At 36.4% G+C, this 27,253-nt stretch overlaps 1 protein-coding gene across 1 annotated transcript in view; it reads left to right on the forward strand.

Moving 5' to 3' along the window:
- The window catches only part of AUH (AU RNA binding methylglutaconyl-CoA hydratase), a 162,500-nt gene that overhangs the window by 13,805 nt on the left and 121,442 nt on the right, over nucleotides 1-27,253 (forward strand). Inside the window, exons 2-3 of the mRNA XM_029201589.1 lie at nucleotides 4,607-4,674; nucleotides 4,785-4,872. Coding sequence (XP_029057422.1) covers nucleotides 4,607-4,674; nucleotides 4,785-4,872 — 156 coding nt within the window. The remainder of the gene's footprint in view (nucleotides 1-4,606; nucleotides 4,675-4,784; nucleotides 4,873-27,253) is intronic.

Consider the following 27,253-nt stretch of genomic DNA (forward strand, 5'->3'; position numbering starts at 1 on the left):
GAAGCCATTCTACAAAGTAAGTAGCGGAAAATAAAAAACAGGTGGTATAAGGGGATATTAGAATAAAACCTAGTATTGGGTTAGTAATAACAGACCAAACTTATTTGTATATGATAAGAGACTGAGACAATAGCTTTAATTGAAGAAAGGATAATATGCGAAGGTAAATTTTCAACTGAGCGGAAGTGGTATTCTCACAAATGAGCCATGCCTTATTTATTTATTTATTTTGGGTCAAAATAATTCTCTGCTGGGATGTGGGAGAGGGTGGTGACAGAGTAAATTGTAAGATCCAGTTCTCATTGACACCAAGTCAAACAGAAGTTCTCTCTTACCAGTAATATACTTGAAAATGTAGTGAATGTAATTAGACTTAACATAACTTTTTTTTCTCTGTTTGATGGGTACCATGTAAAACAGAATATATTAAAATTCCTCTAATTTTAGGTCAAAAACCTTGTACTCGAAAAGAGTGTATGTATCTTTGTGTAAAGTTATGAATTTTGTGTATTCCAGTGTAATAGATCCTATGCTAGTGTATCTCACGCATCTTGTCTAACAAAGTCTGGTGGTTCCATACAAAGTGGTACACAGAATTGTCACAGAAAGTTCTAAATGGCCTGAAGGAGCTGAGTTCCAGTGTCCTAACTTCTGTATTTCTTTATAAATAAGTTAACGTGTATAATGTAAGACTAATTTTTGGTACAGTTGTGTCTTAGTACAATGTAGAGGTAGTTTAAAAATATATTAGAAGTGATCTTAATTTCAGATTGATTTTGTTTATTTTTTGAGAATTAGTGATAATATAAATATTAAAATATGTGGGCAAGGAAGTGTCCTTGTACAGGTAATACATATAATTGGAGCTCTGTTAAGATGTACTACTGATAGGTACTGGTGATTTGGCTGTACAGTATCTGTATTTTTGAGAGTTATCTGTTAAAATTTAAGAATACACATTCTGTTGGGCCTAGAAATTCCACTTCTTGATACCTGTCAGAGAGATATTTATTGTACGGAAAAGAAATCTTCAAGAATGTTGATTGCAGCATTGCAGTATTTTAGGAAAATGATAATGAAAAGGAAACTAAATAATGGAAATTCATTTCGCAGAATATTATGAATTAAAAGGAATGTCTTGATGTAGAAAGATCTTTAAGGCCAAATTAAGTAAATAAAGGAAATATGTATGAACCTATTTACGTAGAACAGCGCCAACAGAAAATACTCTGTGGTCGCATTTATGTAAAATAGCAACAATAAGCAAAACTATAGTCACAACCCTATTTCTGTATATAAATATATTTTGTGGAAAGTTACATAACAGCAGATAACTATGGCTACCTCTGGGGAGGAGAATGGAATGGGTCCAGGGAAGGAGGACTTTCACTCAGGGTGTATCACTTCAATTTTGTATGAGTAAAATGTATTCATATATATATATATATATATTAAGTCCCAGCTGAGTCACTTTGTTCATCTTTCAGTTTTGTGAGCTCTGTAGAGCAGGGTTGATGCTGTAATATGAACTTGTTGAAGATTCACCAAGAATTTTATGATATTTTGTCAAAAGACAGGAAAAGTCTGAAACAGGAATTTAATAACCTTAATAACCTAGCAAACTTGTTCTGGCTAGGTTATGTGGTGAGGATGCATGATAATTGAGTTATTGAGAAGCTATTAAATGTGAAATAAAGTGGGGCAGTTACAAAATGAAAACAATAGGCCCTGCAGAATAAAGTAAGGTTTTATTCCATTTTGGGGTATCAGTAGCTTACTGATACATTGGGTGGGACAGTTGTTAGGCACAGGATGATTCGTTTTAAATTACAGAGCTGATTTCCAACTGTTTGAGGTAGAAGTGCTCAAAACATCAGGCCTCAAACATGGGACCAAAACCACTGGAATTAACTATGGTAGAAGCATTTTGATGGCACTTTACAATTTAGTAATATTGTCAACAGTATCCTATCTAGCATCTATTCATTATGGTAACACTTTAATTATTGCATCAAAGTGTTTGCAGAAGGGACAATAATAATTAAATGCTTATGTTGAAAGCTTTACATATGTCTTGCCATATGATCCTCACAACCGTCCCATGGAGTTTGGACCTATTAGTATCTTCACTTAACAGGGTAGGAAACTGAGGGTCAGAGAGGTTAAGTGACTGTCCAGTGTCACATAGCTAGTGGCAGACTGGGATTTCAGTTCCAGCAGTCCGACCTCAGAGCCTGCATTCTTAGCCTGTACCCTTAGAGTTGATAACTAGCTTGGGTGTCTCAAAGGCACTTCAGATTCACTTTAATTCAAAACTGAACTCATGAACCTTATCCCCCGGCACCCTCACCTTGGTGTTTTTTATGGTTCTCTGTCTCATTGAATGTCATCTTCTTTTCATCCAATTGCTGAAGCCAAAACTTTATTAGACACTCCTTAATACCTCCTTGCAGTGCATTCAGTCCTCAATCCAGTCAATCATTAACTCATTTTACATTTACCTCTTGAATAGCTCTTGAGTCCTTTCACTTCCTTCTACTTCTAACTCAGCTAACCTCAGCCAAACCTATTATCTGTTGACTGGACTGCAGCTTGTGCCTGGAAGTGTCTAGCCCTGTACACTTTGGCATGGTCTCCAAATATAGAAACGAATCCTCCCCACTGGTTGTATATGTGTGTTTATACAATACTTAAAACTCTCTCAATGGTTACTCCTTATTTTTTAACAGGGCCTGTAATGACACTATCTGGCTGGTGCTGACCTCTCCTCTCATTGGGTACTCTTCTCCTCCTTCTGGCATGACTATTTTATGATTTCTCCTATGTTGTTCCTGTCTGTAATCCAGCACCCACCTCTCCCCCAATACTCATCTTCCCAATCTCAACTCAGATTGCACTGTCTTGGATAAGCTTTCCCTGACTATCCCTGTTTGCCCCCAGACCATATCAGTTCTGGTTACAAATTACTGTAGCACCGTTCAGAGCATGTAAAGCATTTTGAATTGTATATTTCTATGATTTTTTTAAATTGATGTTTGTCTTTCCTTTTTAGACTATAGTTCCTTGAGGGCTGAGCGCCATAATGTGTACTCAGTACATTTGAATGAATTAATATCTAGTCTTAACCACTTGGTTTTCTTCTGAGGAAACTAAAGCATGAACAGTGTAGCAAGTCTCATTTTTCCTTCAAGTGTGGAGTTAGATTGCTATTTACTAGCTGAAGGTAGTTATTTAACCTCCTCAAGTCCCAATTATTTTATCTGTTCCACAAGGATAAAAACAGTACCTACCTCTTAGGTTGCTTTGGGGATTACGTAAGTCAATAAATGTAAAGCGCTTGGGAACAGTGTTCAACACATAATAAAGGACTCAATTAGTGGTAGCTGTTGTCATTAGTATTGGGACCTACCCAAGGTCATTCAGCTGTTTAATGCAGAGCCTGCCCTAGAAACCAGTTCTCCTTCATGATTTTCTCCTTACTGAGATCATTGGGAATTCTTGTAAATTTATTCTGCTATGAGCTTAAGTTCGTTGAAAAATGGGTTTGAGCAGTTTCTTGCATAGAGAAGGCACGCGCACATTTTGTTGTCTTTCGTTTAACCCAATTACAAATAAGGATTACCCCTTTCCCTCCCCCCCCCCCCCCCCCCGCCCACCTCGCCCCACCTGGTGGAAGGCATTTTTGTTATACAAGGAAAATTTGAGTTTCCTTGGGGAACAAGAAGGTCGGGTACAGGTTTTAGAGGACTTCGAATATCAAATTAAGGTCTTTGAACTCGGGTATTTTGGAAATAAGAAATAAAGGATTTTAAACGGGGTGAATTCTATGCATGGAATTGGTTTTAGAAAATTGATCCGACTACAGCAATTGGAATGGGAGGCTGGATTTAGATGATGCTCTCTGATAAGATTAGGGAAGTTAGGAGGGAGAGCTTGGCTTTGTAGGAGAAAGAATGAACTTCCTATAGATTCAGGTTGAATTGCTTTTTGGAGTTCTAAGTGGAGGTGGCTTCAGGTTAAGTACATGGGACAGAGCCAGGAGAGAAACCTAGGATGAAAATACTGAAAGCTATGTAGTAGGACAAAAAGAGTATTAACACCTGGTGTACTAGCAAAAAAGCTGATCCCACAATGCTTGCCTGTGAGAAGGAATTGTTAGCTATTGTGTACTTCTGTATATATTGAAGATAAAAAACTATATTTTAAACAGTATTCTGTAACTTAGAATTTTCACCAGTAAGCGTGGCCTTCAACCAGTTAGTCTGATTTAATGATGTAAAATTTAGTAAAATGTGGCAGATTACCTTGGTGGTGTTTAAGGAGAGAGGAGTTGAAGGGAACATGCTGTTATAAAGTTCTTCTTTAAAAGGCTGTAGAAAAGTGGTGAATATTAGGCATCAGATTGATTTTATAAATATAAATACCACTTCTTCAAAATTATGCTTGAAAAGGAAGGTAAACATGCAAATTAGGGTAAAGCTCTTGAAGTGAACCTCAAGGTGGTAGTAGATTCCTAAGTCCCAAGTCAACTAGCTGTGTATACGGGAGTCTGTATCCTGAATACGTCACTAACTCAAATGACTTTTTTTTTTTTCCCCTTAACCAGGAATTGTGGTGCTTGGAATAAACAGAGCTTATGCCAAAAATTCATTGAGCACAAATCTTATAAAAATGGTGAGTGTAAAGATTAAACTATTTGCTTCTAATATTAAGATACAGTGTTGATATCAATCTGAAAATGATTTTTCCCCCTTTTCCTTCTTACCCTCCCTGTTTCTGTTTAGCTTTCAAAAGCTGTGGATGCTTTAAAATCTGATAAGAAAGTACGGACCATAATAGTCAGAAGTGAAGTCCCAGGGATATTCTGTGCTGGTATGTAAATAGATTCAATTTTAAAACGAGTCTAATTTTTCCTTAGTAGTAGCCTATTTTCCATTATAAAGTGTTCCGTGGTTTGAATTCCATTACCAACAATTCCTTTTTGGTTTTTTTTACTCTTTTACAAGAAAAAAAAAATGCTTTGTCAGTATTAGAAAGAAACCTTTGTTGCATGTGGAAAAGTTGTTTTGGAAGTTGAAAAATAATTTGAGCCATTAAAATATATGTTTGTAGTACATGAATAATATTTATGAAAGATGAGCTGTGCAGGAAAAATCACATCTCCTACTCACAAGTGTGCTCTGTATTAAAAAATGCTTTAATTGACTAGCAGTAGCTACCCCAGTATGGAATGTTAAATATAGACATATGCTTTCGTGTTTGTAGTAGTGCCCACTCAAGTATGTGTCCACGAATTGTACTTTTAAATTGGTATCTACAGCAGCGAAATGTTTTTTCTGCTTGTACTGTGTTACCAAAAGCCAAAGATTAAGTTGTCTTGCATTTTCCATATTTGTAAATATTTCTAAGTCATGAGATTGAATGAATCTGTTTCAATTAGTCAAAAATGTAGATGATTAAATGATAAAAGATAAAAAGTGCTGACAATATACCGGATCATTATAATTTACTAATAAGTAAATGAAGGCAGACGTTGACTGAGGCATAAAAAAATTTTTTTCAGTAAAAATATAAATGGGATAATCCATTTGAGATAATCAGACATTTGAGGGAACAACATGCAGTATTTTATTCATTCAACAAGTATTTTTTGAGCATTTAGAGTATACCCAGAGCAATGCTGGGACTTGGAGGAGTATTTCCAGACAGAATGTTTTTAGAGGTGTCTTAGTTGAGGCTGATGTTCTTCAGTTTCATTGTTAAAGGTCCTCAGATTTTCCAAGCTTCAAACTCCATAGCTTCCACCTTAAAATATTGCAAAATTTTATGGTATTTAGGAACATTCAGTGTAAATGAGTTATATTTTAGCTTTTGATATAATGTACCATACGTAAAAGGATTAGTTTTAACTTGTTTGGCAGTCAAAGAGAGTAGGATTATTATGCTCAACTGCCTGGGTGAGACAATTTGCAGTACAGTCTTCTGCTTTTACATCTATCCAACTCGAGTAACACTATCCTCCTGGTAGGATTGTTGGAGGCTTGATGTGACAATGTACATAAAACACAGTGCAGTAGTCAATAAATTATAGCTGTTAATAGTTTTTATAAGGGCTTTACATATATTTAAACATTTTTTCTTAAACAGTATGAAAAACTTACACTGAGAGAATTAGAATTCTTGTATCTGTGACCTTAGGATCAGGTGACTGGGTGACTGAGTCTAACTTCGTGACCAGTGGCTCTGAGGTCACTGCACTCAGGTCCTCTGAGGGCTGGTGAGGGGCTTATTGGGAAGACGTTGAGCAGTTTGGGGGCTTTTAAGGAAGGCCCAATTATGTGAATGTTTGAGGAGTGATAGTGATAGTGGCAGAATAACGCTTAAGAAAGAAGAGTTGATTATAACTAGCAGTACTGTCTTTCTGTTGGTAATGGGTTTTGTAATTATAACACTATAATGACTGGTAGAATTCTTCTTGTTTTACCTATTCCTTTGCTGCCCATTGGTTTTGTGTCTCCACATTACCGATGTTCTTTGGAAAAGGCTTTAATGCTTTAGCACAGTTTACAACTATCTTTTATAGGTTGCCTTTTTGGGGACATACATAATATACCAAATGCTTTATCAGATTAACAAATTAGCCTTGAATACTTTTTTCCAAGGGCTTATCAAATCTATTTTCTTTGTTCTGTGTGCTTTTGCATGATCAGGATAATTTTTTCCTATGTTTTAACATAAGATTTTTTGCCGTATTTTGTCCAAAAAGAAGTGTGAATTATAGAAAAATTGGGGCAAATCATTTTAGTAACTTAGAGTATATAAATAAAACCATTCTTTCAAATTTCTCTGAAAGGTTTTCTTACGTATATTTGAAACAGGCAGTTTAGTATGTCTGTCTTTATTAATATTTTATTAATATTATATTTAATATTAATATTTATTAATATGTACACATTAAGTATATTGTATGTTTAGATACACAGAATCTCTTTACATACTTAAAACAAATATTTAAACTTATTATAGCCTATAAAAATAGTAGTATAAAAATTCTAATTTTTTTTCTTTTGACATTTGTTTTCTTTTATCAACACAGATGTCAGTTTCTTTTTTTTTTATACAGCAGGTTCTTATTAGTCATCAATTTTATACACATCAGTGTATACATGTCAATCCCAATCACCCAATTCATCACCCCCCCGCCCCCACCGCTTTCCCCCCTTGGTGTCCATACGTTTGTTCTCTACATCTATGTCTCAGTTTCTGCCCTGCAAACTGGTTCATCTGTACCATTTTTCTAGGTTCCATATATATGCGTTAATATACGATATTTGTTTCTCTCTTTCTGACTTACTTCACTCTGTATGAGAGTCTCTAGATCCATCCACGTCTCTGCAAATGACCCAATTTTGTTCCTTTTTATGGCTGAGTAATATTCCATTGTATATATATACCACATCTTCTTTATCCATTCATCTGTTGATGGGCATTTAGGTTGCTTCCATGACCTGGCTATTGTAAATAGTGCTGCACTGGACATTGTGGTGCGTGTGTCTTTTTGAATTGTGATTTTCTCTGGGTATATGCACAATAGTGGGATTGCTGGGTCATGAATACCAGTGATTTTTAATCTTTCAGGGTATGAGGTCTCCTTTTTAAGTTCTTAAAATTTCATGCACTTACACATTGTAGTGGTCCTATGTTGATTGAGAAGATGTGTAATGTCAGAATGCCACTTTGGTTACAGTAATGTATTTAAATGAATTTTCTTTTACTAACCACAATGATAATCTAGATACAGAAAAATTTGTATCATAGTTATCATGGCTGTAGACGAAGTTTTCTATACATATATGCTTTCAGATACCATTCCATACCCTAGGCATGACTCCAGGTTGGGAACTGATGTTACATTTTCTTTCTTGTGGGTTCGAACATTGCTTTTGGGTTTTATAGCTTACCTATACTTCTCTTAGAATGCTGAGAAATATCATTTTGATAGTCAAAGCTCATTGTGGAGCACTGGCTACATAGATTGTATTAGAGATTGGCCTGCATGTGTGCTGTCTCCCCTGCATACTCTAGAAATTATTTTTTTATTCATTTAAAATTTTTATCTTGTTTTTTACATACACACAAACACATACACACACAAAGAAAAACTGAAATAATTTTGCTATTTCAAAATATTTTGGAGTCAAAATTTTAATATATTACCTATAATGAAATTATGAAAAAGACCTTTTGACTAGGCTATTGCATTGTAAGTAAACATTTAATCCTAGTCATCTGTTTATTTTTGTTCTTTCAGTGTTCTAACACTAAGTAGCAAAGTAGATATGTATTGCTTTTATCATGAAAATTTTATGAGAAATTTCTGAGACGGAGGATTTTTTCTCTTGAAATTCCTGAAATAGAGTATAAACAATTCTTGGTAATTGGTTCCTGTGTGTAGAACTCTAAATTGAGTGTTTCACTGAATTATACTAGTGTGGGTTTTTTTAAAAAGTAAAGGTACTTTTGCTTCTGCTTTTGAGTTCTAGTAAATTATGTTCTGACTAAAAACTTCTCACTAAAATTGTCAGTGTGCTTTATTGAATGTTGTATTGTTCAAATGGATGTAGATGTCATGACATGGTTAGATATATGGAGGCCTCTGACTAACAAAGTTATCTAGTCAGTATTGTTTCAGAATCTTAGGTTAAGTTACATTTGTATATTTGAATGTTAGTCCCTTAGAGAGTTTGATAAGTAAACGGAAAGGATAGATAATCCACAAATTTGTATTAGTTTAACATAGGGTTCTTTTCTTGGAAATAAAAAAAAATGTGTGTTATAGAGGTATGAATAACTTGCAGTAAAATGTACCAGTTTTAGTACATATGTAATTGATTAGTTTTGACATGTTTAAACCATGATGACGGTTGTGATATAGAACATGTTTATCCCTTAAAAAGCTTTCTTTTTTCTTTTTTAATTGAAGTATAATTGACCTATAATACTATGTTAGGTCCAGGTGCACAGCATAGTGATTCATTCTATCTATATACAGAATGATCACCATGATAAGTCTAGTTACCATCTGTCACCATACAGTTATTAAATATTATTGACTGTATTCTCCATGGTATACATTTCATCCCTGTGACTCATTTATTTTGTAACTGGAAGTTTATACCTCTTAATCTCCCTCACCTATTTCATTCATCTCCCTACCCTCAGCCCCTTTGGCAACCACTTGTTTGTTCTCTATCTATGACTCTATTTTTGTTTGGTTATGTTTATTTGTTTTATAGATTCTACATATAAGTGAAATCATGCAGTATTTTTCTTTATCTAACTTATTTCACTTAGCACAATGCCCTCTAGGTCTATCCATGTTCTTGCAAATGGCAAGATTTCATTCTTTTTCATGGCTGAGTAATACTCTGCTGACCATATAGGTATATGTATCACATTTTCTTTATACATTCATTTACCAGTGGACACTTAGATTGCTTCCATATCTTGGCTGTTGTAAATAATACTGCAATGAACATATGGGTGCATATATCTTTTTGAATTAGTGTTTTTGTTTTCTTTGGAAGGATACCAAGGAGTGAAATTGCTGGATGGTATGATAGTTCTGTTTTTAGTTTTTTGAGGAACATCCATACTGTTTTTCATAGTGGTTGCATGAATTTATATTCTCACCAACAGCGCACAAGGGTTCTCTTTTCTCCACATTCTCACCAACACTTGTTATTTGTTTTCTTGTTTTTTTTTTAAATAATAGCCATTCTGACAGGTGTGAGGTAATAGCTCACTGTGGTTTTGATTTATGTTCCCTTAATCATTAATGATTTCATGGATCTGTTGGCCATCTGTATATTTTTTTGGAAAAATGTCTATTCAGGTTCTCTGCCCATTTTTTAATCAGGGTGTTTGTGTTTTTGATGTGAGTTGTATGAATTCTTTGTATATTTTGGATATTAACCCATTATCAGATATATCCTTTGCAAATATATTTTCCCATTCAGTAGGTGCTCTTTTCGTTTTGTTGATATTTCCTTCACTGTGCAAAAGCTTTTTAGTTTGATGTAGTATCATTTGTTTATATTTGCTTTTGTTTCCTTTACCTGAGGAGACATATCCAAAAAAATATTGCTAAGACCAATGTCAAGGAGCATATGTTTTCTTCTAGTTTTATGGTTTCAGGTCTTATATTTAAGTCTTTAATTCATTTTGTGTTTATTTTTATATGTAGTGTGAGAATGTAGTCCAGTTTGATACTTCTGCATTAGCTGTCCAGTTTTCCTAACACCATTTATTCCTAAATCTTGTATTCTTTCCTCCTTTGTTGTAGATTAATTGCAAATAAAAGTGTGGGTTCATTTCTGGGCTCTCTGTTCTGTTCCATTAACCTGTGTATGTGTTTTTGTGCAGGTACCATATTGTTTTACTGTAGCTTTGTAATATAGTTTGAAATCAGAGCGTATGATACCTCTAGCTCTGTTCTTCTTTCTCAAGGTTGTTTTGGCTATTTGGGGTCTTTTGTGTCTCCATACAAATTTTAGAATTATTTGTTCTAGTTCAAATGCCATGGGGATTTTGATAGGGGTTGCACTGTATCTGTAGATTGCCTTCAGTAGTATGGTCATTTAACAATATTCTTCAAATCCACTAGCACAGTATATCTTTCCATTTGTTGGTGTTGTCTTCAACTTCTTACAGTTTTCCGAGTATAGGTCTTTTACCTCCTTGTTTAGATTTATTCCTAGATTTTTTTTTTTTTTTTTTTTCAGTATGTGGGCCTCTCACTGCTGTGGCCTCTCCCATTGTGGAGCACAGGCTCCGGATGCGCAGGCTCAGCGGCCATGGCTCACGGGCCTAGCCCCTCCGTGGCATGGGGGATCCTCCTGGACCAGGGCATGAACCCGTGTCCCCTGCATCGGCCGGCGGACTCTCAACCACTGCGCCACCAGGGAAGCCCTATTCCTAGATATTTTTGATGCAATTGTACATGGGATTGTTTTCTTAACTTCTCTTTCTGATAGTTTGTTGTTAGTTTATAGAAAGGTAACAGATTTCAGTATATTCATTTTGTACCCTGCAACTTTATTGAATTCACTGATGAGTTCTAATAGTTTTTTGGTGGTGTCTTTAGGACTTTCTATATATAGTATCATGTCATCTGCAAACAGTGACAGTAACTTTCTTTACATCTGTTCTCCTCAGTTCACTGAACAGCTTTATGATCTATCTTGAACTCTATCAGATAGTTTGCTTATCTCCACTTTTCTTAATTCTTCTGGCATTTTAATTTGTTTCTTTGAAACATATTCCTTTGTTGCCTCATTTTTCTCAGTTCTCTATTTTTATTTCTGTGTATTAGGTAGGTTGATTACATTTCCTGATCTTGGATAAGTAGCCTTATGTAGGCAATGTCCTATGGGATCCAGCAGCACACTCCCCTCTGGTCACCAGAGCTGTATGTTCTAGGGATGCTCCCTATGTGGCAGGGCTAACTACTGTGCTGGTAGGTGGTGCTGGCCTCTGGCCTGGTTGGCTGCCAGGCTCTGCCTCATGGGTGGGGTTGGGTTCTGAGGCAGCTGGTTTCAGGGCCAGGTTGTCCTAGGACTCGTACTAGCCTGCTGGTAGGTAGTGCTGTAAAAATCTTTCTTATGCCCATTTGTAGTCAGTCTTTTCCCCTATTCTGACCCCCTTAAAACACTGATCTCGTTGCTCTTACCATAGTTTTCCCTCTTCTAGAGTGTCCCACATATGGAATCATTCTATAGGTGGCCTTTTGTATCTGGCTTCCTTCACTTAGCATAATGCTTTGAAATTCACCCATGATAATGTTTCAGTAGTTTCACTTTATTGCTGAGTATGATTTTCACTATATTGCTGAGTATTCATTTTATATGCTGAGTAGTCCATTGCATAGATATACCACAATTTGTTTATCTGTTTAGCAGTTAATGGTCATCTGGGTTTTTCCAATATTTTGGCTTTTATAACTACCGCTTCCATGAACAGTGACATATAAGCCACTTTGTGAACATGTTTTCATTTCTCTTGGATAAATACTTAAGAGTGGAATTATTGAGTTTTATAATAACTGTACATTTTGTTTTGTAAGAAGCTCCTACTGTTTTCTAGCCATTTTGCATTCCTGCCAGCAATGTATGAGCCTTCCAGGTGTTCCACATCCTTGTCAACACTTGATATTGTCAGTTTTTAATTTTAAACAACCTAATGGGTATGTAGTTATATTCAATATATAATTGTGGTTTTAGATATCATTTCTCTAATGAGTAATGATTTTGAACATCTTTTCTGGTGCTTTTTTGTCACCTGTAATCTTTTTTGGAGAGTGTTTATTCAGATCTTTTGCCCATGTTTTAATAGAAATAAAAGTTGTATTGGTTATAGAGTTTCTAATATATTCTTAATACAAGAGCTTTTGCTGATACATGTTTTTTAAGTATTTTTTTTTCTACTCTTTGGCTTGTCTTTTTCTTAACAGTTTGTTTTGAAGAACAAAAGTTTTTCGTTGAAGTCCAATTTACTCAATTTGTTTTCTTTTATGGTTTGTTTCTCTTTTGTACCTAAGAAATCTTGTCCTACTCCAAAGTCACAAAGACTTTCTCACACTATGTTTTCTTTCAGAACGTTTTTAGTTTTTACGGTTTATATTTAAATCTATGATGCATTCTTAGTTAATTTTTGTTGCAAGGTGTGGATTTAGGTAATGTGGTATAATAAAATATGTATTTGATTTTTGCCTTGGGTGTCTGGCACAGAGCTCCTAAAATCCTGGGAATTTCTCTGGCGTAATAGGAGTATCTTTTGCAAGTGAATGAGATGGTTCAAAGCAGGAGCCTTAGTTAACTTTAAGATGGGGCTGGTTGACAGAAAAATCAATCATGGGATTAGAGGGTTAGAACTTTCAGCCCCAGTCCTCCAACTTCAAGAAAGTAGAGGGGCCAAAGATTGAGTTCAGTCACCACTGTCCAATGATTTAATCAATTGTGCCTATAGAGTGAAAACTCCATAGAAACCTATAAACAATGGGGTTTGGGGGAATTACCAAGTTGGTGAACGCATGGAAGTGTTGGGAGGGTGAAACCTTTGTGTCCCTCCTGCCCCGTACCTTGCACCATGTATCTCTTCCATTTGGCTGTTCCTGAGTTGTATTTTAATAGTAAACTGGAAAATGTAAGTAAAGTGATTTCTTAAGTTTTGTGAGTTATTCTAATGAATTATTGAATCTGATGAGGGGTGTGTGGGGAACTCTTGAATTTATAGCTGGTTGGTCAGAAGTGTGGGTGATCTCTGGGACTTATAACTGGCATCTAAAGTGAAAGAAGTCTCATGGGACTGAGCCTTTAACCTGTAGGGTCTATGCTAATTTAGGGCATTAGCATCAGAATTGAATTGTTGGGCATCCAGTTGGTGTCAGAGAATTGGTGAATTGGTGTAGGGGACTCCCCCCCCCCCCCCGCCCCGCCCCCCCCCCCCCCCCCCCGCATTTAGTGTCAGGAATAGGATTTGCTAGACTGACTCATAGACCTCAGGGAAGTGCTTTGTTTACTATTACTGGTTTATTATAAAGGCTACACCTCAGGAACAGCCAAAATGGTAGAATGCATAGGGCAAGATTGGGCTGGAGGGGGTTAAGGAGCTTCCATGCCCTCTTGGACATGACACCCTCCCAAACATGTGTTCAACAGTCTGGAAGCTCCTTGAACCCAATTGTTAATGGGTTTTATGTAGGTTTCATTACATAGCCACAGTTGATTAAGTCATTGGCCATTAGTGATTAAACTCAATCTCTGGTTCCCTACCCTCCCCAGAGACTGAGGGGTAGGAGTAAAAGTTCCAACCTCTAATCATGGCTTGGTCCTTCTGGTGACCAGCCTCCATCGTAAAACTATTAAGGGGCCCTTTAGCAGTTAGCTCATTAACATAAGCTCAGGTATGGTTGAGAGGGGCTCAGTATGAATAAAAATAGAAAATACTTCTACAATTCAGGAAATTCCAAGGGTTTTAAGAGCTCTGTGCCAGGATCCCATGACAAAGACCAAATATATTTTTATCATATATTATAAAGTATATCCAATTCTTTAAGCACCATTTATTGAAGATTATCTTTTCATCCATTGAATTATCTTAGGACCTTTCTAAAAAAATCAGTTGACCATATATGTTTGAGTTATACCCAGGCTCTCTGTGCTCTTCACTGTCTCAATTACTGTGTACAGTCTTGAACATGCTTGGCTAAATTTATTCCTAAATATTGCATATTTTTGATGATACTGTAAAATGACCTTTCTTAATTTAGACTCCTGATTTTTATTGCTAGGCTATGGAAATACAATTGATTTTTATATGTTGACTGTATCCTGCAACCATGTTAAACTCACTTTTTAGTTCTAGGAATTTTTTTTGTAGATTCCTTGGGATTTTCTATGTAGATATTCAAGTCATCTGCAAATAAAAAGACAGTTTTACTTCTTCCTTTCCATTATGTTGGCCTTTTGTTTTATTCTTATTATATCAGTTAGGACCTTTATTACAGTGTTGGATAAAAGTGGTGAGACTGTTAGGGGGAAGGCATTTAGTCTTTCACCACTAAGTATAATTTAGCTGTAGTTTTTTCACTTATGTACTTTACTAGGGTGAAAAAGTTTCTATTCCCAATTTTGTGAGGGTTTTTTGTTTGTTTTTTAAATCATGAATTGGTGTTGAATTTTATCAAATCTTTTTTTTGCTTTGCTTTTATTAAGATGATCATATAGTTTTTCAGCCTTTTAATATGGTGAATTGATTGATCTTCAAATATGAAACAACCTTGTATTCCTGGAATGCACCCTTCTTGATCATGATATATTATTGTTTTTATATATTGCCAGATTTGATTTGCCAAAATTTTGTTGAGGAATTTTGCAGCTTTGCTCATAAGGGAAATTTGTCTGTAGCTTTCTTTTCTTGCAATGTTTGTGTCTGTTTTTGGTGTCAAGGTATTGCTGGTCTCATAAAATGAATTGGAAAATGTTGCGATTTTGTTTCTTCTATTTTGCTGGAAGAACTTGTGTAGAATTGATATTTCTTTGTTTGGTCAAAAGCACCAACAAAACCATCTGGTCTAGGAGTTTTCTTTGTGGGAAGATTTTTAACTATGAATTTAATTTCTTTAGTAGATATAGGACTATTCAAGTGATCCATTTCTTTTTAAGTTTTGATAAATTATGTCTTTTAAGGAAATCATCTATTTTATCCAAGTTTCCAAATTCATTGGCATGAAGTTGTTCATAATATTCACTTATTATCCTTTTAATGTCTGTTGAATCTAAATATAATGATGGTTCCTTTTTCATTTTTGATATTGATAATTCGTGTCTTTTTTCTTAAAAGTCTGTCAGAACATTTATTATTTTTCTTGATCCTTTCAAAGAACTGGCTTTGGTTTCATTGATTTTTTTTTTTTCTGTTTCCTGTTTCATTAATTTCTTTATTATTTTCTTTCCTCTATTTGCTTTGGGTTAAATTTACTTCTCATTTTATAGCTTTTTAAGGTGGAAGCTTAGATCATTGATTTTAGTTCTTCTTTCCTAATACAAACTTTTAGTATTATAATTTTAATTTCTTCATTTCAGCGTGCCAGAGATGCCATTAAAAATGACTCAGAGTACTCATGGCCTTTTTGTGGAACTAATAATTATTGGTTGTTGCTAATTCTTTTCTGACCTTATTTCCATTTTAAAAAATACTACCGAAATAATATTTTATGCTTTGTAGATATTATTTTCTTTTTAAGAAATAGGAAGTATATGTTAGTAATAACCTGCTGACTCATCTCTCTGCTTCCATTCTTGCCCCACTATATATAGTACATTCCCCACAGTGCAGCCCAAGTAATCTAAAAAATAATCACTTCATTCCCCTACTTCAAATAATTCTCAGAAATGAAGTGTGAATCACTTCATTCCCCTACTTCAAATAATTCTCAGAAATAAAGTGTGAATCACTTCATTCCCCTACTTCAAATAATTCTCAGAAATAAAGTAAGATGGGCTGAATAGTGACTCCCAAAGATGTCCATGTCCTAATCCCTGAAACCTGTGTATGTGTGATCTTACAATGCAAAAGGGACATCACAGATATGAATAAATAAAAGATCTTGAAATGAAGAGGTTATCCTGGATTATGTAGTGGGGCCAATATAAAGACAAGGTTCTGTTTAAGAGAGAGGCAGGAGGATTAGAATTTGAGAAGAGAAATGAGGATGGGAAGAAGTTTGCAGGGAAGAGGCCCTGAGCCAAGGAATGTGGACAGCTTCTGGAAGCAGGGAAAGGCAAGGAAACTCATTCTCTAGAGCCTCAGGAATACAGCCCTGCCAACCCATTTTAGACTTCTGACCTAGAACTGTAGGATAATTCCACTAAGGTGGTAGTTATTTGTAGGGAAACTGATACCAAATGTATAAGGTCTTGCTGCTCTGGCTGCCTCACCTTCTCCTGTTCCATCTCTCACCTTTCTTTCCCTTGTCCATCCCACTTGGTCCTGCAGCCCTTGTTCTCTGTTAGACAATGCTCATTCTCCTCTCAGACTACTCAGTGTTCCCTTTGCTTGGTCTCTGCTAAAATGTCATCTCCTTAGAGAGTTGTTACCTTGTCATTTTAACCAAAACAGGCCTCCTTACTTCTCACCCTCTGTTACTATTTCCTATTTTAGCCTCATCTTTGTACTTCTTAGTTCCTGAATTTATTTTTTACTTGTTTGCCATCAATCTCCTTCTTCTGCAGATAAGCTCATTCCCTGGAATTGGGGCAGGTGCCCATTATCAGAAGAGTGCCTAGTCCATTGACAAATAGTTCATGGGATGAAGAATTGAAAAATTTTGGTTGTTGAGAAAGTAATGTTGGCAAAGATTAAATAAAACAAGCTTATTTTTGGATTCAGTACATTTGCAGGTGGCTTATAGGATGAAGAGACAGTTGGCCTTGGCTGTTCTCCCTTAGCCCCCCTCTCCAGGCCTGCCCAGTTAGGTCGTGCAGCCTTTGGTGGGGAGGGGGCATTGGAAGGCACTGAAGGCCACAAGAGGTCCTCAGTGTAGAAGGCCCCTCTTCTACAGGGGAGGGGCCAGGGGAGTATAAAATTAGCCCGTGACCCTGGGTCAGGTTCGGTAGAGCACCAGCAGCTAGAAAGGCAGAGCTGGAAACATTAGAAAGAAAACTGAATTTTTATCAGTTTGCTTCTGGCAATTGATATTTAGCAGCACAGTTTGCTTTCTGATAGGGTCCCTTGGGAGCCAGAGTTAGTCTAGACTAGGGTTAGGGAAACTTTTTCAGTAAAGGGCCAGATATTTTAGGCTTTGTGGACCTCTTACAGTCTTTGTCATACTTTATTTAAAAGAATTTAAAAAAATTTTTTTACAGTGCTTTAGAAAAAAGTAGACTGTTTTTAGCTTGAGAGCCAAGCAACAACTGGGTGCAGAGTGGTCTGCAGGCTGTACTATTCTTACCCCTGGTCCAGACTTGATTCCTTTTTCTCCTCTGCTTGGCTGAGTCCATTTCCTGAGACCTGGCCCCTCACCTGTAGCTGGAGAAGCCAGGCTGAGTTCCGTTGAGCTCCACAGGAAGATGTTAAGATGCTTGACCTGTGGAAGCTGTGTTGTGTCTCTTAACGTACTTTAAAAGTACCTTTTTCTCTTGCGCGATCGATGAATGCTCCTGCAGACAACTCTGCAACTCACAGTTGTACAAATATTTTGTTCACTGATACCATCATTTAGATGAATGCTAGATTTGAAGGCCACTACCAGTTAGGATTATTTTGAGGTTTAGGGTTCCTGGAAACCTCCTGATTAGAATTTCCATTTGAATAACTTAGGACTTTGGAGGGCAAAATAAGATTTGAGAGATGGAGGTAGTATTTTCATATTCTCTAAAATAAAAATAAAGCCAACATGATTAACACATTAAGTAACAATATGATTTATTCATTTTAATATCTGTAATACTATTATAGACTTGTTATCTCTTCCTAACTGTAAACCTCTGGTCATTCTCTTCTTTTGAATTCTATGAAATACTTCTGTAAATTGGTTTTGTTTTTCTACAGATAGGACAGCCCTCATTGGGTGTCTTTCTTAAAGTGTTGTTTTGTTGTAGCAGGCAGTTATTCTCCTGGAGGATCTGCTTGACCCTTTTGAGGCTTGTTTTTAAAGTTTCTGATGTCTTTACTAAATGCCTGGGGTGTTCTGTACATTTTCTTGCTTCTTGCTGGTCATACGTGAACATCAGGAGTTGTTCAGACCACAGCTCCCTGTTGATGTTCTTTCTTTGATAATTACCTATGAAATGATAATTGCCTTAGCTTAAAGCTTAAGGGAACCCCATGCAGCACTCTCTCTGTGAGAGGCTCTCTCCTCTCTGGTTCCCTGTCCTGCAAATTCCAGCCACCCAGCCTCCCCTGCCCTCTCATGTCCGTGTGATACAAGCAAGACCTGTGTTGTTCTGTTTAGATCTCCCTGCTTTGCACCCCAGCCGGTAAAGTGCCTTCAGAAAGAAAGCTGGAACAGTCAGTGGGCTCCCAGATCAGTCTGTCACTACCTGTTGATCAACATCTGAAAGATATTTCATATATATTGAATGAAGAAGGGCTAGTAGTCCAGTACCACTCACTCCCCATAGTCAGAGATGGAAGTCTCCAGTTCCTTTAATGGGGAATGGTATTTAAGAACCAACATCTGGGTGCTAAACATGCTCATTGTTCCTTGGGTGTCTGCTTCTTGGCCCTTTTACTGGGCAGAGCTAAGAAATATGTAGATAAATAAATTAGATTTTTTATATATATACACACATACTTATGTCAATGTCTGTATTTATATATTGAAAGCCATGAGTTCATACTGATAACTCCATTTCCAGTTCACCACAGGATTCATTCTCATTCTCTCCTATTCTGTATATGTATTATATACAGTATATTTACTCAATTGCTCAGTCCTATTGTAATGCAGAAAATAGTTTCAAAATTGCTGATCGATACCACTGTGATAAACACACTTTCTAACTAGAGTTTGTTAGAGTATTTGTGTCTTTAGACTGGGTATAGAGTAAAAATACTGTGTTGAAAAGTTATTTACGTTATTTCCCCTTCAGTTAATTATGTTTGATTCATATGAAGTAAAATTAGATTTCCTCACTCTTGTTTGAGTATTTGAAGTATCAATACAATTTCAAAAGTCGAAACTATTCATGGAAGTGTCACTACCCACTTCCTCCCTCTAATCCCTTCCGATTCCCACCCTTGAGGGTGTTAATGAATCTCATTAGTTTCTAGTTTATCCATTACATGTTTCTTTTTGCAAAATTAAGGATGTACTCGTTTACCTGTTTCCATTCTTGTACAAGTAGGATTCTATATGTACTCTTTTGCACTTTACTTTTTTTCAGTTAACAATATATCCTAGAAATCATTCCATATTAGTTCGTAGAAGTGTCATGATAGCTAGAAGTGGGTTAATGAGACTTTCTCAAGAAGGAGATACTCTCCCAGTTTGCTTGCTGATGAAACTGATCCTGATCCTGTTGAGAGGGAGAAATGACATGACTTTAGAAGAGAAGCCTTCAAGGACTTCCCTGGTGGTCCAGTGGTTAAGACGCCGTGCTTCCACTGTCGGGGGTGTGGGTTCCATCCCTGGTGGGGGAGGTAAGATCCCACATGCCATGCGGCACAGCTTTAAAAAAAAAAAAAGAAGTCTTCAAGCAAGCCAGGGGTACTGGGATGCCAGGCAGAATGGAGGTTTGGGGTTTTGGTTGGTGAAAGCCAACCAAATGCTTCACTGTGAGGAAGAATGAAGCCCTGTTTATTAGAGCCTTGAATTCTGATAAAATCCTTTTCTTTAAATGGGGAGTTGCTATAAATGACTTTGAGGAAAATTTGCTATATAGATTTTAAAAAACTAAAATTTTTTTAGAGCAGTTTTGGGTTCACAGCAAAATTGAGGGGAAAGTACAGAGATTTCCAATATACCCCCTGCCTCCACTTATGAATAGCCTCTCTCATTAGCAACATCCTCCACCTGAGTGGTACATTTGTTACAATTGATTAACCTACATGGTTATAAGTGAGTAACTTTACACAAGGGTTCACTCTTGGTGTTGTGCATTCTATGGGCTTAGACAGATGTAAAATGAAATGTATTCACCATTATAGTATTATACTTAGTATTTTCACTGCCCTAAAAGTCCTCTGTGCTCTGCCTATTCATCCCTTTCACCCTCACAACCGCTGATCTCTTTACTGTCTTCATGCTTTTACCTTTCCCAGAGTGTCCTATAGCTGTTTTTATACAGTATGCAGCTTTTTCAGATTGTCTTCTTTCACTTAGTACTATTCATTGACATTTTCTTCATGTCGTTTCATGCCTTGATAGCTCATTTCTTTTTATTGCTGAATAATATTCCACTGTATAGACGTATCACAATTTGTTTATCCATTTACCTACTGAAGGACACCTGGTTTGCTTCCAAGTGTTGGTGATTGTGAATAAAGCTACTGTACACAACTGTGTGCAGATTTTTAACTGGACATAGTTTTCAACTCCTTTGGGTAACTGCCAAGGAGCATGATTGCTGGATCGTATGGTAAGAGTCTGTTTAGTTTTATAAGAATTTGCCAAACTGTCTTCCAAAGTGGCTGTACCATTTTGCCTTCCTACTGTCAATGAAAGAGAATTTCTGTTGCTCTACATCCTCGCCAACATTTGGTGTTGTCAGTGTTCCAGATTTTGGCTATTCTAATGAGTGTGTAGTGGTATCTCTGTTGTTTTAATTTGCATTTCTATGATGACATATATGTGGAGCATCTTGTCATAGGCTTATTTACCATGTACATATCTTCTTTGGTGAGGTGTCAGGTTTTTGGCTCAGTTTTTAAATGAATTGTTTTTTCTTATTGTTGAGTTTTAAGAGTTCTTTGTATGTTTTAGATAATATTCCTTTATCAGATGTGTCTTTTGCAAATAGTTTGTTACAGTCTGTTGCTTGTCTTCTCATTCTCTTGACTTTGTTTTTTGCATAGCATAAATTTTTCGTTTTAATGAAGTCCAGCTTATCCATTATTTCTTTCAAGGATTGTGCCTTTGATGTCACATCTGTACATTGAATTTATAGATCAAATTGGGGAGAACTGACATCTTAACCATACTGAGTCATCCTATCCATGAACATGGAATATCTCTCTGCTTATTTAGTTCTTCTTTGATTTTTTTTCATAAGTGTTGTAGTTTTCCTTGTGTGGATCTTGTACATATTTTGTTAGATTTATATCTAAGTGTTTCATTTTTTGAGATGCTGATGTAAGCATTTTTAATTTCAAATTTCACCTGTTTATTGTTGATATATAGAAAAGCAGTTGATTTTTATATATTAACCCTGAATTCTGCAGCCTTGGTATAATTGCTTATTAGTTCCAGGAATTTTTTTGTTGATTATTTTGGATTTTCTATGTAGTAGACAATCATATCATCTGAACAATGACAGTTTTATGTCTTCCTTCCCAGTCTGTATTACCTTTTATTTCCTTTTCCTGCCTTATTGCATTAATAAGGACTTCCAGTATGACATTGAAAAGGAGTGCCTTTTACCTGATCGTAGTGCAGAAATTTCTAGTGTCTCATCTTTAATTATGATGTTAGCTGTAGGTGTTTAATAAATATTCTTTATCAAGTTGAGGAAGTTCCCTTGTATTCCTAGTTTATTGAGATTGGGTATAATGCACGGGTATTAAATTTTGTCAGATGCTTTTCTTGCATTTATTAATATGATCATGTAATTTTTTTTTTTAAGCCTGCTGATGTAATGGATTCTTTTAATTGATTTTTGAGTGCTGAGCAGCTTAGTATACCTGGGATAAATCCCACTTAGTTGTGTTGTTTAATTCTTTTTATACACTGTTGGTTTCAATTTGCTAATACTTTGTTGAGGATGTTTGCATCTGTGTTCATGAGACATACGGGTTTGCAGTTTTCTTGTAATGTCCTTCTGGTTTTGGTATTAAGGTGTTGCTGGTCTCATAGAATGAGTTAGGAAGTATTCCTTATGCTTCTGTACTCTGAAAGAGATTGTAGAAAATTGGAATACAGTTAACCCTTGAACAACACGGGTTTGAACTGTACAGATCCACTTATACACAGATATTTTTCAGTAGTAAATAGTAAAGCCCTATGTGGTCCATGGTTGGTTGAATCCATGGATGCATAGGAACTGTGGGTCCAGAGGGCTGACTATAAATTATACACAGATTAACCTCTGTGTTGTTCAAGGGTCAACTGTATTTCTTCCTAAAATTTTTGGCAGAAATTTACCATTGAACCCTTCTGGACCTGGTGCTTTCTGTTTTGGAAGGTTATTTATTGATTCAGTTTTTTAAATAGACATAGTCATATTCAGATTATCTGTTTCTTCTTGTGTGAGTTTGGGCAGTTTGCATCTTTAAAGGAATTGGTTCATTTCATATAGGTTATCAAATTTGTGGGCATAGAATTGTTCATAGTATTCTTTTTTTTTTTTTTCGGTACGCGGGCCTCTCACTGTTGTGGCCTCTCCCATTGCGGATCACAGGCTCCAGACGCACAGGCTCAGCGGCCATGGGTCACAGGCCTAGCCGCTCTGTGGCATGTGGGAAGAGCATGTGGGATCTTCCCGGACCAGGGCACGAACCCGTGTCCCCTGCATCGGCAGGCGGACTCTCAACCACTGCGCCACCAGGGAAGCCCCATAGTATTCTTTTTTGTTATTCTTTTAACATCTGTGGGATCTGTAGCAGTGTCACCTCTTTCATTTCTGATACTAAAAATCATTTGTGTCCTCTTTCCTTTTTCCTTCATAAGTATGGCTAGAAGCTTATTTATTATATTGATCTTAAGGAACCAGCTTTTTTTGTTGTTGTTGATTTTCTCTGTTGCTTTTTGTTTTCAATTTCATAATTTCTGTTTTATTATTATTTCTTTCTTCTGCTTACTTTGGATTTGCACTTTTTCTAGTGTATTGATTTTAGATATTCTTTCATAACATATGCATTCAGTGGTGTATAAATTTTCCTTTAAGCACTGCTTTTTCTGTATACCACAGATTTTGATAAATTGTGTTTTCATTTTCATTTACTTCAAAACATTTTAAAATTTCTCTTGAGATTTATTTATTTATTCATTTATTTTTATTGAATGAAATGTTTTTTAAAATTCTATAGTGCTTGAGATTTCTTCTTTGACTCGTATTATTTAGAAGTGTGTTGTTTAATCTCTGAGTGTTTTGGGATTTTCCAGTTATTTTTCTGTTCTTGATTTCTTGTTGAATTCTCTTGTGGACTGAGAGTAGACACTGTATGATTTCTTTTCTTTAAAATTTGTTAAGGTGTGCTTTATGGCCCCAAATGGGGCCTATCTTGGTGAATGTTCCATGTGAGCTTCAGAAGAATGTGTATCCTGCTGTTGTTGGATGAAGTAGGCTATAAATGTCAGTTATATCCAGTTGATTGATGGTGTTGTTGAGTTCAGTTACGTCTGTACTGGTTTTCTGCTTACTGGATCTGTCCATTTCTGATAGAGATATATTGAAATTTTAATTATGGTAATGGATTCTTCTGTTTTTCCTTTCAGTTCTATCAGTTTTTGCCTCACGTAGTTTGATGCTTGGTTGTTATATGTTTTAAGGATTGGTATGTGTTCTTGGAGATTTGACCCCTTTATCATTATGTAATGTCCTTCTTTATTGCTGATAGCTTTCTTGGCTTTGAAGTATGTGTATCTGAAATTAATATAGCTATTCTTGCTTTCTTTCGATTAGTGTTAGAATGGTATGTTTTTCTCTATCCATTTACTTTTAATTTATATGTGTGTTTATATTTAAAGTGGATTTCTTGTAGTCATATATAGTTCAGTGTTTTTTTTTTTTATCAGCTCTGACAATCTCTGTCTTTTTATTGCTGCATTTAGACATTGATATTCAGAGTGATCATTGATATAGTTGAATTAATATCTACCATATTAGTTACTGTTTTCTATTTGTTGCCCTTGTTCTTTGTTCCTTTTTATTCTCTTTTTTGCCTTTTGTGATTTTCAAAAGGCATTGGAGCATTTTATGTAATTCCATTTTCTCTCATTTCTTAGCATGTCAGTTATATTTCCTTTTTTTTTATTGTTGCTCTAGAGTTTGCAATATACATTTATGGTTAATCTAAATCCACTTTAAAATAATACTGCTTTATGGGTAGTGTGATACATTATAATAACAAAATAATCCTAATTCTTCCCTTCCATCCTTTATAATAGCTATTAATTGTTTCTCTTATATATGTTTATACACATATAGGCACACATACACATATATATGTAAGATATATCCATAGGTAAACATAATCAAATACTATTATTATTTTGAACACATTGTTACCTGTTAGGTCAATTAAGAATAAGAAAAGTAAAAGTTTTTATTTTACCTTCACTTACTCTTCTTTTTTTTTTTTTTTTTTGGCGGTACTCGGGCATCTCACTGTTGTGGCCACTCCCGTTGCGGAGCACAGGCTCAGCGGCCATGGCTCACGGGCCCAGCCGCTCTGTGGCACGTGGGATCTTCCCGGACCGGGGCACGAACCCGCGTCCCCTGCATCGGCAGGCGGACTCTCAACCACTGCGCCACCAGGGAAGCCCACTTACTCTTCTTTGATGCACTTTCTTTATGTAGATACAAGTTTCTGACTATATAATTTTCCTTCCCTCTAAATATTTTTTAAAGTATTTCTTGCAAGGCAGGTCTGTTGGCAACACATTTCCTCAGTTTTTGTTTATCTGATAAAGTTTTTTTTTTTATAAATGTATTTATTTTATTTTATTTTTGGCTGCGTTGGGTCTTTGTTGCTGTGCGTGGGCTTTCTCTAGTTGCAGCAAGTGGGGGCTACTCTTCGTTGCGGTGCGTGGGCTTCTTATTGCAGTGGCTTCTTTTGTTGCGGAGCACAGGTTCTAGGTGCGCGGGCTCAGTAGTTGTGGCTCACGGGCTCTAGAGAGGCGCAGGCTTAGTAGTTGCGGTGCATGGGCTTAGTTGTTCCGTGGCATGTGGGATCTTCCTGGACCAGGGCTCGAACCTGTGTCCCCTGCATTGACAGGCAGATTCTTAACCACTGCGCCACCAGGGAAGCACCTCTGATAAAGTTTTTATTTCTCCTTCACTTTTGAAGGATAATTTCACAGGTACAGAATTCTAGGTTTGGTATTCTTTTTCTCTCAACACTTTAAATATTTCACTTCACTCCTTGCTTGTATGGTTTCTGAGGAGATGCCAGATGTAATTCTTACCTTTGTTCTTTTATAGGTAAGATGTATTTTTCCTCTGGCTTCTTTCAGAATTTATGTTTGACTTTTAGTAGTTTGAAAATATGCCTAGGTGGTTTTTTTTTTATTTGTTGGTTGCTTGGTTTTTGCATTGGTGTTCTTGGTGTTCTCTGCCTGGTTTTCGCTGAGCTTTCTGGATCTGTGGTTTGGTGTCTGACATAAATCTGGGGAAATTCTCAGTCATTATTGTTCCAGATGTTTCTTACGTTTCTTTTTCCCTTTTTTCTCCTTTTGGTATTCCCATTATGCACATATTATACCTTTTGTAGTTGTCCCTCAGTCCTTTGATGTTGGTGTTTTTGTTTTTGCTTTTTGTTTTTCAGTCTTGTTCCCTTTTTCAGCTTTGGAATCTATTGTGACATCCTCAAGCTCAGAGATTGCTTGCTCAGCTCTGTCGTGTCTACTGAGAAGATCATCAAAGCCAGTGTTCATTTCTTTTGCAAAGTTTTTGATCTCTAGCATCTCTTTTCTTTCTTAGGGTTTCCATCTCTGCTTGCATTGCCCATCTGTTCTTGCATGCTCTCTGCTTTATTCATTGGAGCCCTTGCATGCTGTCTGCTTTATTCATTATAGCCCTTAACAATTTGTTTCAAATTCCTGGTTTATAATTCCAACATGTCTGCTACGTCTGGTTCTGGTGCTTGGTCTGTCTCTTTAAATTGTGTTTTTGTGATTTGGTATGCCTTTCAATATTTTCTTGATAGCCTGACATGATGTACTGGGTAAAGGCTGTGAATAGGCCTTTAGTAATGAAGTAAGGTGCTGGGAAGAGGGGAAGTGCTCTATTGTGCTATGATTAGTTCTCAGGCTTTTAGTGAGCCTATGCCTCTGTGAACTTCACAAGTGTTTCTTAGGGTTTTTTTGCCCCCTTAGGTGGGACTGGATGGCTAGAGTGGGCTGGAGTTTGGTGTTTCCCTTCCTCCAGGTCAGTTCGGCTTTGGTTTATCAGTTTTCCCTGAAGGCAGACCTTGTTAAGAATAGAGTGCTCTGGTATTTCAAAATGGTTCCTTTGCCCCTTCCTCTGTTAGAAGGAGGAGGGGATTTTTCTCCAGTATTTATTTTGAGAAGCTGGTTAGGCTCTTGGAGGTAAATCTCAGGAAACTGTGGGGTACCCCTAGAGTTTTTAACCCTCAGAGTTGTTCCTACTGAGCCTCCAGCAGTTCATCAATTACAGTTCAGGTTTTCTGACCCTGGCACTGGTTTCCACTCATCCTGAGTCTCTGCTCTGGTATGTTGTGATTCTCTGTATCTGTCTGTTTGTTTCTTCAGTCTTGGGAGCAGTGGTTTGCCCTGTGTCCTCCTCACCTCTCTTTCAGATCCTAGAAGAGTTGTTGATTCAGTCTATTCAGCTTTTTACTTGTTAGGACGGAGTGACAACTTCTAAGCTCCTTGTATGTGGAACCAGAAACTGTTAAGTCCCTGTAACTTTTTATAGATTGAAATTTTATGTTTAATTGGATAAAAGGTGGTTTCAGATCCAGGATGAAGAAATCTAAGCTAAAAGTACTTGAGAATTTAGTGTTGCTATTAAAGTTTTAGAAGCTATGATGTTAGTCATAACAAGAAGATTATGTTCCTGAACCTGATTTGGTTCTCTCCCACGCTAAACCTTGGCTAGAAATTCCATGTAATAATTAGGGCTAACCAGTGCCCTCATCAATCAATCCCATTCCTTGAGAACAGATGTAGAGTGAATCTGACCCATTTGTTATCATTTGTAATATATCATCTAGTAGGTAATAAGCATCAGATGGGAATCTCTCAGCTTCAGGTACAGAAAATTTGATTCAAGTTGACTTAAACTACAAGGTAGTTAGGATTGCTCTAATTCAGTGATTCTGGGCTGTTATGAAATTCCTTTGGCTTCAC

Source organism: Monodon monoceros, unplaced genomic scaffold, assembly GCF_005190385.1.
Source record: "Monodon monoceros isolate NGI ecotype Baffin Bay Population unplaced genomic scaffold, NGI_Narwhal_1 Super_Scaffold_5, whole genome shotgun sequence".
In the NCBI taxonomy this organism is placed as follows: Eukaryota; Metazoa; Chordata; class Mammalia; order Artiodactyla; family Monodontidae; genus Monodon; species Monodon monoceros.